This window comes from Vanellus vanellus (genome assembly GCF_965231255.1).
Source record: "Vanellus vanellus genome assembly, chromosome: 16".
NCBI lineage: Eukaryota > Metazoa > Chordata > Aves > Charadriiformes > Charadriidae > Vanellus > Vanellus vanellus.
In genome coordinates, this window is record NC_138921.1 from 330,470 (window position 1) to 344,479 (window position 14,010).

The 14,010-nt window shown below is 45.8% G+C and overlaps 1 protein-coding gene across 1 annotated transcript in view; it reads left to right on the forward strand.

Annotated features, from left to right (window-relative positions):
* Nucleotides 1–6,280: 6,280 nt before the first annotated feature.
* Nucleotides 6,281–14,010, forward strand: part of MORC2 (MORC family CW-type zinc finger 2) — a gene marked incomplete at its 5' end in the record, with an annotated part of 56,382 nt that continues 48,652 nt past the window's right edge. The window contains 3 exons of the mRNA XM_082491733.1: nt 6,281–6,348; nt 12,036–12,089; nt 13,617–13,651. Coding sequence (XP_082347859.1) covers nt 6,281–6,348; nt 12,036–12,089; nt 13,617–13,651 — 157 coding nt within the window. The remainder of the gene's footprint in view (nt 6,349–12,035; nt 12,090–13,616; nt 13,652–14,010) is intronic.

Genomic DNA, 14,010 nt, shown 5'->3' on the forward strand with positions numbered 1-14,010 from the left:
TGTCAGGTCAGGTTAGGTGGGGAGGGAGGAGAGAAATAGTTTGGGAGAGGCACACAGGTAAAGCCACCTTTACAGAGCAAAGATCTTGACTTTTTAAAATATTCAGGCTCATGGGAGAAAAGAACATGCACTATCCAGATCATTAGCACCGGACAAAGCCAGACCCCATAAAGAAGGGGAGCTCAGGATGTATTGAACAAGCATGGTGACATCTCCACACATCCTCCAAACTGGACACTGATGGCATTACAGGATTGCTGAAGACTGGTCAAACCATCAATCAGATGACGCAACTGTGCTGATAAAAACTTTCCTGAGTTGCTTTCTCTTAATGAAAATAACCACATTGGATGAAAGATCTGAGCATCAAGAACAAATAACTTCAGGGTGAAGTTATTGAAAAAATAGGCTATTGCCCCAAGAACCTCAGGCTAGGGACAGTCTCTGGAGCTGTGTACTAACACAGCACTGACTGACAGCTTTTTGCTACTGTCTGCTGCTATGGTACTTTTGTTCCTCACACTACCTCCTGCCTTCATGGTTGCAACTGTCAGACTGACTAGCTTCCTGCAAACCATCACACGCTAAGAAGATGCTATGCATCTGTAAAGTTCCCCTCGCTCTCTCCCACCAAGGCAACCAAGCCTGTCTTCTTTGATGACAACACCACATAGCGCAGACGGGCAGTCTGGGGTTCTGTGTACACCTTGTACCTGTCTACATCTAAAGTTAGGGGAGATGAACACCTTCTGAGCTGACAAAAGATGTTTAACACATGGTAGCATTCACAGCACACACCAGAGGAGCAGTTATCTACTATCACTCATCACCGAGACATGTTTTAATGGGAAGAACCTCCTGTAGAGCCTTGCTCCCTCCCTAGCACTCCCAAACGTGTCCTCATCTCTTCATTCGTATCACAGCTCAATCTGCTCAGATGCTACTTCTAAGAGGAACTCATACATCAGTTTTCTGTAAGCTTTTCACTACAAGATCATGTTTTTGGTCGCTTACAAATTTGCCAAACTGAAATTACTTGAGCTGCCCGTGTTAGGCACATCCACCAGGCTGGTTTAAAAAGACACTCTGATCCAAGCAAAAACCCACAGGTAACATAGTCCACACACTTCAAATAATGAGACAGGGAAAACTATTTACTCATGAAAAACAGAAATTCTGCTAGTCACCTTGTCAAGAAGCCTGCACACCTTCTCATGTTGGTAGAAGCCACTAAAACTGTCATGCTATCACAGCTTAGAAAGAAGAAAGCCTCCAGGCTTGGGTCTTTTTCAGCATCCCTGTGGAAAACTATCCAACCTGTAAATCTCTGACAAATGATCAGTTCCTGCCATTTGCAACTCTTCCAGGTTTGTCAGCTAAATTCTTTTAAGGCACCACCATCGCTCCTCTTCTACTAGCTTCTCGTGGGCTCTTCTGCATGTCGTTCTCACAAAGACACAGAGTATTTTCTTTTTGAGGCCTGAGGTGGTGAAGTAATGCTATACTGACATTTTACATTTTTTTCATGTCTGCTAATTCCATTCTTTGCTTAGTTCATTAATCAAAGCTGGACTCAGGACCAGGGGAGCCTGACTGGTAGTGGAGAAGCCTCACCATCCACCACTGACAATTTCCTGGTTCTCACTTGAAGATGTCTCCCTACTCTCATCTATTCTTACCCTTTCCATTCTCCTGCAAACTCACTTACAAAGTGACTTCTGACAGCTAGTGTCTCACTGAGAATGGTACCTAGACCAAAATAATGAATTTAAATCCATGATGTGACTTTCCCTGGAGACAAAGAAGCGAGAGGCTGACACTTGGCACTACGGAAAAGGTCTTCGAACTTTTATGCCAGTGCCTCCCATATACATTTAGGTACTCGCATTTGAACATCTTGGTCTGCGCGTCTTGTAAGGATTGATTCACTGACTGCTCATTAAATGACTGTTCCCGAGAGGAGAAAGGCAGGATTTAGGTTTCCCAACATAGGAGAAAAAGATGCTTCCATGAAGAGAAGTCTTGCTTCATTACTTCTTTGCATTTAGTCAGCAAATTGCTCTGCTACTTGACATGAATGATGGAGAGGTGGGACAGACATGACTAGGAACACAAGAAACAGGTCTACCCCAGGTCAGATAAGGCAGAACTCCTTACTAGGAAAAGCCAGGTGGAAAACACTTTGTTTTTCTAAATTCTTGACTTCGTGGCTTGTGTTCTTGTATTAAGTCAACCCTGAGATTCAATTCATTCCCAAGAAAAGGCAGAATGTTTTGACAAATAATGCAGCTCTTCTCTGTAAGACAGCCATGCTCCATTTAAAAATACCTTATGTTGTTTTGCGAGAGTAGTGTATTTCATGGCAGGAAGTTTCCATTCTGTCCAGGGAGATAATCAGAGCAAATCACATGGCAGAGCCAGCGTGTGCCGCAACATGAAAGAACGAAACAAAAAGCTGCAAGCCAACACCAGAATTTCACAGCCCATTAAGGGAAGGCAATTTGAAATCCTTGTATAAATTCAGGAAAATGGAAAAGAGATGCACGCCACTCAGGTTACTGGGGCCTGGAACTGCACCCAGACTTCTTAAGAGAAGTATCTTGAATGTGAACACTCAGTAGAAAAACAGCACTGACCAACAACTTCAGCAGCTTCCGTCATTACTTATACAGAGGATCTCGTACCCAGAGACAGTGTTGGATGCTATTTTTCCCTCGTAGAAAAAGGAAGGATAAGGGAAGGACGAGTAAGTCCCTGAGGCTTATGGGTGATGTTCTCCAATTTATTTTCCACTGCCTTCAGTGATTATTTCACTCTGACAGTGAAAACCTCATTTATACAATGCAGAGGTATACATTTCTTCATGTACATAAACACAGAATAGAGCCACTAACAGCTAACTCAGGAAACCTAATAGAGTGTGAAAAAGACACAGTGCTACACTCATGGAACTTGTCTGGTGCAGAATACAGTACTTACCACTACGGCAACTCACCCATTAAGTACTGGCTTGGAAGTATAAATTCTTAAAAACTAGGGGAGACAAAGAATAACTGTTGATTCAAGGCCTGCACAGGTGTTAAAAGCAATTATCTCCAATTTTGAGAACAAGGGCCATATAAATAAACTGTGCAATGACCTCAGGGTACGGCCCAGACTCCAGTGGAAAGAAGCTTAGCAAAATACCATGCCAGACTAAGGACCCAGCAAACACTATACAGGACTGCATGGGAACTCTCACTCTCCAACCTAGAAACACAAAATTTGTCCAGTGTGGAATCAAAAGACTCATTTTACAAGGGGATTTGGGGGTTATTTCAGAGTAAGAAACTCAGACATGGGTTAAAGAACAGCAGTAGTTTGCCTTAAGCTCCACATGCACAGGCTGGACAAACCACCAATCTGCAGGTCATTTATCAGGAAAGTTATGTGCACCAGAGCAAACCACTGCTTTCAACTGCAACAAGAGCCCCTCAAGAGTGAGAGGGTATTGCCTGTGACACTGAAGAAGCCAAACTTGTTCTGCCCGCTCATGTAAGATGGCTGCAGAGACCCTGGTGCTGAACAGGAACTCAGGGAAACGGTGCTGGCAGCAGATGGGGGAAAAAAAAAGGGAAGTTGCCTGTCATAATCAGTATAATAGAGAGACCTAGAACTATTTAAACAAAGTTTGGAGAGGGAGTTTCCAAGATAAAACAGTTGCCCCCAGAGGATAAATGTGAATTTGCAGTGGGAACACTTCCATCTCAAAAGCACTGAGGAACTCAGAAGTTTGCAGCAACGGCACACAGGCAAAAAGAGCATATCATCTCTCCATCCATTGACAGACAGGTTCCCACCAAAGGATAGCTCCGCTGTGGCCAAGGTAGAGCTGTGGTGTGATCCAAATGCTGTTTTGCAAAAGGTAAATTCATTTAATTACTCCTTGCGATAATGTCCGGCAGCTCAGAGGGACAGTGAACAATGATATAATCCTTTCAAGACTTGGGCAAGAGAAACCAAAGAGTAGAAGTTAGAAACATGTCTGAAACCTTCTTCAGAATGGCTATGCAAAGCACAAGAATTAAATTTTCATTTCACTTTTGTTAAAGAAAACGAAAAAGACATGGAATTCAACACCACCAAATGGTGGGATGGAAAAGAGTAATTTCCTGCCTGGGACTAGCCAAATAAAATGGAACTGCAATGTACTGGTCTTCTCCTAGGGGTGAGATGGAAAGCACTGGCATCCAGCCAGCCAGTCCTAGGAGCATGTCAGATTACACAGGAGCAGGAAGGTGTCCCAGCTGCTCTGTTCCAGAGCTCTGCTGATGTTGTCAACCTCTCCAACGTCAGGAAAGGAACACTGGTACCTCCCCAAAGGTAAGATGATGAGACAAAGTTCCTGTTAGGGAAAGAGGAGATACCTAGAGTACCAAAGAGGGCTGACAAGACACACAAACCCAGGTTCATGTTCCTTAGGAACATGTATCTGAGTAGTTACTCTACCCTTAAACGGATGGGATTTATATTGCTTTTGAACATCTACTTCTGATATTGACTAAAACATGATGAAATAAAAGCTGAGCACGATAGATGATGCTATGATCTTTAAATGACTCAAATAGATACGTTATATTCTGTCATAAACTTAATGACACTTAAACACAGCTGTTGTCAGTAATTTTCCTAATTCTTTCATGCAGCTTTGATGTTCTGGTCTACATAGCTTTTCAGAGATAGGGCCTAAAAGAATCACTGCACGCATGCATGTGGTAACTTTTTGATGACTACACATGTACACAGAGCAATCCCCATCAGCAGGAATGACACGACTTGCTGGCTTGAAGGAATCTTTAGACCTGAACAGGTTGAACTGAGGACGAACAGAACTAAATGGTGAAGTTCTCAGGTCACAGATGCAGACTTGTCAGCTCTGGCTTGTACACCACTGGGGACCCGTTGCACACAAACGCACAGATCAGAAGGCATGGCAAACAAAATGAGAAGCAAGCAACTCAAATACGAAGCTCGGATTTTAGCCATTCACCATTCCTGATTAATAGATCATTAAAGTTCAACTTTTCACCGCACAGCTCGAATATGTATCAGTTTCTGCAGAGACTGAATTCCTTCAGGTTTTTGATCTTTAGTTCAGATTCCTATTATCCAAGACACAGGAGATCCCGTTTTAAAGTCCATTTCAGAAGGAGAATTTGGTCTGGTTTTCCACTGGGCCAGTCAAGCGTTCAGCCGAGTGCTCCTGCCGTTCAGGACTGGCGGGCTCCGCCTGCGGTTCGGAGGGGAACAAGGCGTGCGCAGGGTACAGGGGGACAGCCCCGCTTTCCTTGATCCCTCCGCATTCCACGCTGAATCAAAGGCACAGGAATGAAGTAGGAGTATTTATGATCTTATATCCCCTCTCTATTAGCGTATTTCAGTAAGTACGGGCACACTCAGCCGCTTCTCCGTAACAATGCCCTGAGCATCCACCGACCGTGCCCCACAGGCCGCGGCCGCCAGCGCCCGGGCGGATTTCACCGGCGGCCTCTCCCCCCACGGAGCTGCAGACGCCACTGCGTCTCCCGCTCCGCCCCGCCCCGCCGCCCGAGATTCACCCTCAGCCGGACCTGCCGAGCCCCGCCGGCCGCAGCCACCGGGCCAGGCCCCGCAACAACCCTCCATCCCCCCGCGGGCCCCTGCGGCGGTCGCGCCCCACCGTTCCGGCGGCACCTCCTCAGGACGCGCGGGCTGGACGCTGCTCCCGCCACCGGGCAGCCTCCCCTTCCCTCTACCCCCGCCTCCCCCCCCCCATCCCTGCTCGCCCCCGCGGAGGCCGCAGCGCCGCTCCCGCTCCCGCGGCGCTGACGCGCGCGGCCCACGGCCCGGCGGGGAAGGGGCGGGGCCGGCGCGCGCCGCGCTCGCTAGCCTGCTCCCACCCGCCTCTCAGCGCGCCAGTCACGCGGCCTCAAAGAAGCCGCGGCGGCCCGCGCCATGGCTCTCCCGTCACGTGCCACGGCCCGCCCAATGGGCGGTGAGCGGTTCGGCCCCGCGGCTGCGGGCGGTGGGGGGGCGCGATCGCAATCGCGGTGGAGACAAAGGGGGCCGGTGGGCGAGCGGGGCGGTCGGCGGCAGCAGCTGGTGGCTGCGACTCAGGCCCGGCGGGGGGCCCCGCGCGCGGCGCCGGCCTCCCGGCGGCGGCAGCGACTGGCGGCGGCGGGCGGCGGGCGGGCGGGCCTCGAGGCGCGCGGGGCCGGCGACGCACGCGGAGCGCGGCCCGGGCCCGGCCGCCGCCGCCGCCATGGCCTTGGCCAATTACAGCAGCCTGAACCGGGCACAGCTCACCTTCGAGTACCTGCACACCAACTCGTGAGTACCGGGCCGCGCCGCCGTGGGCTGCGGCCGCCGGGCAGGGATGGGGTGGGATGGGGCCGCGGCCCGCACCCCCCGGGGCGGCCCCCCCCCACCCCCCCCCCCGCCCCCCCCCCCGCCGGCCCAGCGCCGCCGGCCCGCACCTCGTGCGCCGGCCCCGATCCGGGCCCCGATCCCGGCCCCGGCGGGCTGAGGGGCCCGGGCAGGGCTGTCGTTGTGCTGCGGGCCAGCCCGCGGTCTGTGGGGAACAATGGTGGGAGGAGGGGACGGGCCTCTGGGGATGCTCACCGGGGCGGGTACAGCCCCCCCAGGTCAGCCATACCCTTTACAACTGCGCATCTCTGGAGAAGCACCGGTGCTGGCCGTAGGAGCTCTCATCCCTCTGTGGCACCTCCTTGCCTTCGCATCTGAATGTCTTGTGCAGGTGTATTTGAAGCAGGAACGTGATGTTCTTCTTCTCATCAGCTTTTTGGAGCTGCTGTGGCTTTTGCACATCACTTGATGAACCCCCCCAAAATAAAATCTCCTGAGAAGAGGTAAAGTTCATCTTTAAAACGGGCTACTTCTGAATGTGTGTCTAGAACATGGGGAGCACCACCAAGAAATGGTGCTTAGCAGGCATCTGCGACCTGCCTATTGCACGTAAGCCTTGTAGTGCCCTGTACAGAAGAGTTTAAAGAAAGAGCTTGTTCTGGCTGAACTCCCCTGGAAGAACAGTGTGAACCATGCTTGGCACTTCTTCATTTTCATCAGCTGGTCACCGGCATAAGATTGTCTTCTAACCTTTTGTGGAAGAGTTGACTCTTGACGTCAATAGAAGAAGAAGAAATAAAAGTGCAGGCTTATCTTCTTGCTTTCCTTTTTCAATGTTTGAAGGATCTCAGTGCTCTGCAGGACTTCTTATGCACGGAAATATGGGCGGCTTGATTTCAAAGTAGATCTGACTGGTTTTGTTGGTAACAAGATGCGTCTGCAAGAGCAACTAAGACAAATCTTGTATATGCCAAGAGTATTATGATCCATCTTTTCAGGATCAAGAAAGTAATGGGTTTTGCACAGAAGAAGAAACTTCCTAACAACCTGGTGTCATCCTTGGGTCTGTGTTGTGTGGCTGGTAGTGGTTGCATGTGGAGTGAACAGTCTGGTGCCTGAAGATGATGGGCAATACTGAGTCATGTTCCTGGTGCTGTCACTGACTTGTGGAATTCTCATATCCAGCTGCAGAAGACAAACGCTTTTACAGATGAGAAGACCATATGGAGCTCTGCCTTGCATTTGCTTGCAGAACCCTAGAACTCTGGCTGTCATCTGATGAAGATGTCTGTGCTGCAGGAAAGGCTGATGTGTTGTTGCTGCCCTGAAGTATTAAATATTAAATCTACTTCATGTTGCTGCAATACTTTCTGTTCTGCAAATACAGCTTATCTACTTCCAGTGTGCTACATGTCTGCAATGCTTAACTGCATTACAAAATTGTTAGGAAGAGCTGCAAGCTGATGCAGACGAGTAAGCCAAAGCCAGGGCTTTTGGTCCATCATGAGCGAGGAGCCTTGTGAGATTGTGGGTATCAGTGCATAAGCCAAGTACTTCCATAAGAATGGGAATGGAAGCAATGGAAGTCATTTTTAAAAGCGAAGAAGGAAAAAAAGAAAAAGCAAACCCAAACCAACCCACAACAAATAAGCAACTCCCTGCTCCCCCAAGAAAAAAATAAGCACACACACACCCCCCAAACCAGTACAAGAACAGTGTAGGGCTTTTGATTGTGGAGACTCTTTTCTTTTGCTGAGGAAAGCGATGCCATCTCAGACAAATTTCATTTCAGCGCTAAAGATGTTCTCATAGTCATGGAGGTAGCAGTTTTTTAAATTGCAGTTAAAAAGTTAAAAGTCAGCCATCTAGCTGTTGAGGTACAGAGGGAAACCGTGATTTTTTTTTTTTTTTTTTTTTTTCTCCTTTTTTAAGGCTTTCTTTAGGAAAGGTTTTAGTATGTCTAACGCAGAGTACTCAACCTGGCTTCTGCAAAGCACTTCCGACTATCTGGTCCCTGAACTTGAGGACTTGCAACAGATAGCAATAGCTTGTAATGCTTCCATGTCTGATGGCAAATTTCATGCCATGTACCTGAATCACTTCAGTTGCCGTGTTTTTTTAATAAAAATACCACTGTTCTTTTCCAAGTGCTTTTCTTGATGAAGAGTGTGGACAGACTTCAGTAGGGCCTGTAGTGATAGGACAAGAGGTAATGTTTTAAACTAAAAGGGTAGATTCAGACTAGATATAAGGAAGAATATTTTCTTACAATGAGGATGGCCCGGAGAGGTGGTAGATGCCCCATCCCTGGAAACATTCAGGCTCAGGTTGGACGGGCCTCTGGGCAACCTGATCTAGTTGAAGATGCTCATTCAATTGGACTTGAATGACCCTTAAAGGTCCCTTCCAACCCCAACTACTCTATGATTTTATGTGAAGGTTCTTTTAGAGCCTAGAATGAAAGTCACTGTGCGTAAGCACGTGAAAATTAACCTGCATTGTTTTTATGTCTTCCCAGAGCCACCCACTTGCCTTCACATTGTTTTTTCCCCTAAATTAAATGCTATCTGAGTTACTTCCAAAACCACTCATTGAGATGATCAGAAAAACACACTTGAGCCCAACCAACTTTTTTTTTGCATATTTTGAGTATTTGTAATGCAAAATTGAAGGGGTTTGTTAAAAATTGAACAGCTGAAATTGCCTTCTAACAGTAGCTAGGATTTAGCTTGTGGTTGAACTTGAGTTTTTTTCTGTAACTTGAATTGTCCTGTTGAATACAGCTGGAGTGGATGAAGGTCACTCAAATAGAAAGATGTTAAAATGACCGAATGCTGGACTCGAGGAATACCAGTAATAATAGACCAACATCTCCCCACCCCCTGAGCTCTCCCATTTCTTGTGCGTGTTTTCCTTCTTGCCTGAAATGGAGTGCAGTACTGTGAGGATAGCTCTTGTTCCTGATGCAGATGCCAAATTTAAACACTTTCCCAGATGTGGCCTCCTCCAGAGCAAAAATTAAGTCTTAACGTTTTTCATTAGTAACTCAGTACTTGTCTGACTATGCAGGATCAGGAGTCCAGCTGGGTTCAAACAGGGGTGGTCTTCGAAGAAGTGCTCGCAAAATAAGCTTTTCTTCCCTTGGGATGTTACTCCAAATGGTTATTTGTAGAGGTGTTTGGAATCAGTCATGTTCTGTAGAGTTGTCTGACTTGACCTTTTGTAACCCAAATTTCAATAAACTGGCAGCATTGGACTCCCCTGTTGTGATCCTTGTCCAGCCTGCACTCCTGCATGGAGCTATCTCAAATGAAAGTTGGAAGTTGCAGGAAGGTCCAAGCCAGTCTACTTCCACCAAGATGAGTTGTCGTGGACACCACAAGTTTTGATAACGCTTTGCCCGCTTTCCTGTGTCATTTCATCAATTGTATGACCAGTAATAGGTATATTTCAAGTGCTCGGACTGATGGAGGTTACTGTTGCCTCTGATGATACCCATCTAGCTTGCGCTTAGATGTTTCCAGGTTATGGGCAAGCTCTGATAGACTGTTTTGCCAACAGCTTGCCTCACGTTTTTTTAAACTTACATTGTAAGATAATCCTAAGTTTTTTTTGGGGAGGTGAGGGAAAATTGTCACCAGTTTATAACAGTGGATGTTAAGTATTTCAGGTACTTTTGACTGTAAAGCAAGACTATGGTTTCTGGTAAAGCTGAGTTGACTGAATCAGGCCAAAGCACTTCATGTGACTTTGATTAGGTATTGACAAGATGAGTGTAAGTGTTGAGATTAATACACTGAATAGAAGATATTTATAGTGTATGCAAATTTTTATTAGGAAAAAATAGTTGGAGTGGATTTCACTTGCTTGTAATGAGGTTTCACTTTGCCTGTGTCAACGCAAGAGGTTCTGGTTTTGGTAGATGTTCAAGCTGCATGTGGTGTCAGGCTATGCAGAAATCATGTTTTCTCTTGCCTCTTTCATCATCGGCATCTACATTTTCAGCTACTTTGTTCCAGTATCTTTCTTTGGAAATCCCTATTTGTATCTTATCTGTATCTTTTCCTTGGTTTGAAGCATTCTTTAAATTGTAGAGTAAAAGCTGCTAGCGAAGCATAGCTACTAGCACTAAAGCATCCGTTTGCTTACGGGTTTTTCCTGGCATGGGTTACTTCCTAAATAAACTTCTGGGATGTTGATTTGTGGAGCTGAATAGGTGCTTGTAAACTCGAGGGAACACTTGAAATCTCTGCACAGGAAATCCCGCTCAAAGGAAAGAATACCAGGTATGAGCATCTGTGGAAGCTTTCTGATTGGGAAGATAGTCTTCAAGACACCATTCTCTTCTGTTTCATTTCTTTGTGTGGGCAAGTGGAAGCTTGCAGAGATGGAAATCTCCATTCCTGTGGTTCTAGTGATAACTTTGAAAGCTGATGTGTTTTAACTCTGATTGGAGCTGCATTGATGGGTTGGGTGTTGTGACGTTGAAGATGGATATGAAAGTTCGTTTTGTGATTATTAGCATTATGGACAGCTGTATATTTTATGTGTGAGAAGTACCTGTGTATCTGTTCATCAAAAGCTAAAAATAATGAATAAGCATCACTTTCTGTTTGGTCGCCTGTTGGCCTTTTGGTGTAGTAGTGAAGACGGGTTGTATGTGAAGAGGATTCATGCAAACTGAAACCTGTTGATAAAGCCAGTTTCTGAGGGAGGACTCAGTCTCTTCATTGAGCATCTTAGAGGAGCAACAAATTCCAACAACTTTTTCTCCAGGTCTTGTAGCTGCTGTTAGTATTGGGGTCCGTGTGGTCATCTACATTTGAAATAATTGTTAGATGTTGAAGATAGGTCACGAGGTTGGGCGTTCAGTGGAGATACTACATTAATGTCATCAGGCAATGTATTGTACTGATTTTATTAGCTCTTTAAATTTTTCTCACCATGTATCTTCTTTCAAGGTTAAGGCACGTAACTGATGGCTTTCAAATGGGTGCTGCTTATAAAAGGTGGCAGCAAAGAGGCTGGAAACTAAACATGGCTGTTGGGATTGTGCTGAAGTGGCACCCAGCTAGATTATTTTAGCACTGAGTTTGGAAGGTGGTGTGGTACAGTGGTGGCAGAAGACTGTCTTTCTCTGGATTAGGAGCAGTGGCAGCTATTGAAAGTCTCCCAGGATCTGGAAGCTTCTTATCGTCAGAAATAACTTCTGCAAAGTGAATATGTGCATGGGGAAGACGACCTTATGCGTAATCCTCATCTGTCCGTGTTTTACGTATACACAGTGTTTAGTTGCCACGAGGAGACCTGTCAATGTGGTGAATAATTAAGGATTTGTATGAATTGTTGAGTGGCTCATAGGCTGGTTCAATAGGTAAATAATTTTCTCTGTTGTGTCTGTTTACCATGGGATGTTTAGACCATAGTGAGCAGCAGTTTTTTGAATCGGACTCCATGGGGCAGCTTGTCTGTTGCATGTCTACCTCTGGTAGACAGTGAAACGCTCATTTCTAGTCTGCTGTCAGCAGCAGATGTTGGTATTGTGACCATACAATTGGATTTGTTTAAAATGTGGTTAAGATTCTTGTTTATTTAAAGGTCTCTTTTCTTAAGTGTCAGTGTAACCCTGCTGATTCTGTGTTTCATTGCAGAACTACCCATGAGTTCTTGTTTGGTGCCCTTGCTGAACTTGTAGATAATGCCAGGTATGTACCTGAGACCGCGTAATTCCCAAGGTAAATTCAGTTAAGATTTAATTAGCCTGTCTATTTGTTGATCTTGAGCAATTTTCACTTCTAGTAGACTTTACAAAAAATACAAAATAGAAGACTGTAGGTTAGTGTGAATATTTGCCTTGATCCTCTTATACCGCCACTTCTACCCCCTTCAAAAAAAAGAAAAGAAAAAAGGTGTTATTCCTGAAAAGGTAAGTTTGAGTGAATCATAGAACAAATCATATTGGAGAGGAAATTGTTAGAAGACATAAGATAGATTTAAGGAAAAAATAAGTCTGCCTTTTTTTTTAAGTAATTGGTAAAATAATAATTGCTGGAGTTGGGACTCTTAAGATACTTGGATAATCCTCAACTTTCCACATGCTATCAAGCATAGTGATAGGATGAAAATGAAATCAGAAGCGGGATGCTGAAAAATAGAGCAAGCACAGTTTGAGCAATTGTGACACTTGAGAGGAGACTTGGTATTTGGAAATTGCAAGTTTTAGGCCACATTTCTCATGTTTGCATTGGGGAATCTAGGCTGTGGCTGTGTCCCAAGCCTTGCATACTTGCCTCTTCAGCTTCACAAAATAGTCTGATGTGGCATTATGGAAATATTTTGAGATCATTTTCTATCAAGTGTTCATAGTGTAAGGAGCTGAAACTGGAAGATTTCTGTGGAGGAAAAACTCCATGTAGGGAATCAGCCATGTGTCTGCGTGCTGTTGCTGTTTTCACTTTTGCTACAACATAGTTGAGTGTAGCGTCTTTGAAATTAATGAGTGGTTTTCTCTTCAACCTTTTGGTTTCTCCTCTGGCAAAAGAGAGGTTGGCTGCCTGGGAAGGTGGTAGCTGTACTTGACTGCAGGTACAAAGACAAGACAAAGTGACTTTGGCATTTGGGAAGTGGGGTTTTATTACAGTGCTACAACTGCACTCTTCTGTTGAGCAAGGGTATGTGAGGGTCTACGGGGGGGGAAATATTAAAAATTGGTTTTGAGAAGAGGGCAGTAGTGCTTTTTCAAATACGGAGGAGGGTGCACAGTGTATGAAGGGCTTTGCTTAAATGGTCTTGTAAGGACAGAGTTTCCTATGACAACCTTGAATGTATTTGGATGGAGTTTTATGTGGAGTTCCTAAACTTTTCATAGGCAGCTTGACAGAAGAAATGTAAGTATTGTTTGTTTCATAGAAACTCTGAGGGAGCTCAGAAGTGTGTGCTTATTTGATTGCTCCCCCCACCCTCCTTAATATGACTTTTTTTAAAAAGCCAGTGATCCTCACTGTAACTAGATTTTGTTGTGTGGCAGCAATATCTTGTTCTGGAGTTTGGGTTCAAATAGGCAAAAAGTGGAACGACGTGTCTTTTAACTTGTCTGTTAGTGCTGACTGTGGGGCGTTTGTGGACTTTGATCTGCACCGCCAGTTCATTTTGGAAATTACTGCATGTGCCTGCATTTTAGCTTCATTTCTATTTGAGATTTGAATGCTGATTGTGTTTTTATTGCTTTGTAGGGATGCAGATGCCACGAGAATAGACATTTATACTGGTAAGTCACTCCTCCTGCTTCCTTGCATGTCGCCAGTTCAATTGGTAGTTAATTTGGATTTAGGCTGCGAATGTGTGTTGTACCTGGTAGAGGTGAGGGTGAGGTGAGGGTGTTTATGCCCCATACTGTGTTCAGTTTTGGGTCCCTCACTACAAGAAAGACATTGAGGTGCTGGAGCATGTCCAGAGGAGGGCAATGAAGCTGGTGAGGGGTCTGGAGCGCACTTCTGGCGAGGAGTGGCTGAGGGACCTGGGGGTGTTCAGTCTGGAGAAGAGGAGGCTGAGGGGAGACCTTCTCGCTCTCTACAGCTCCCTGAAAGGAGTGTGTAGTGAGGGGGGTCTATCTCTTCTCCCAAGTAA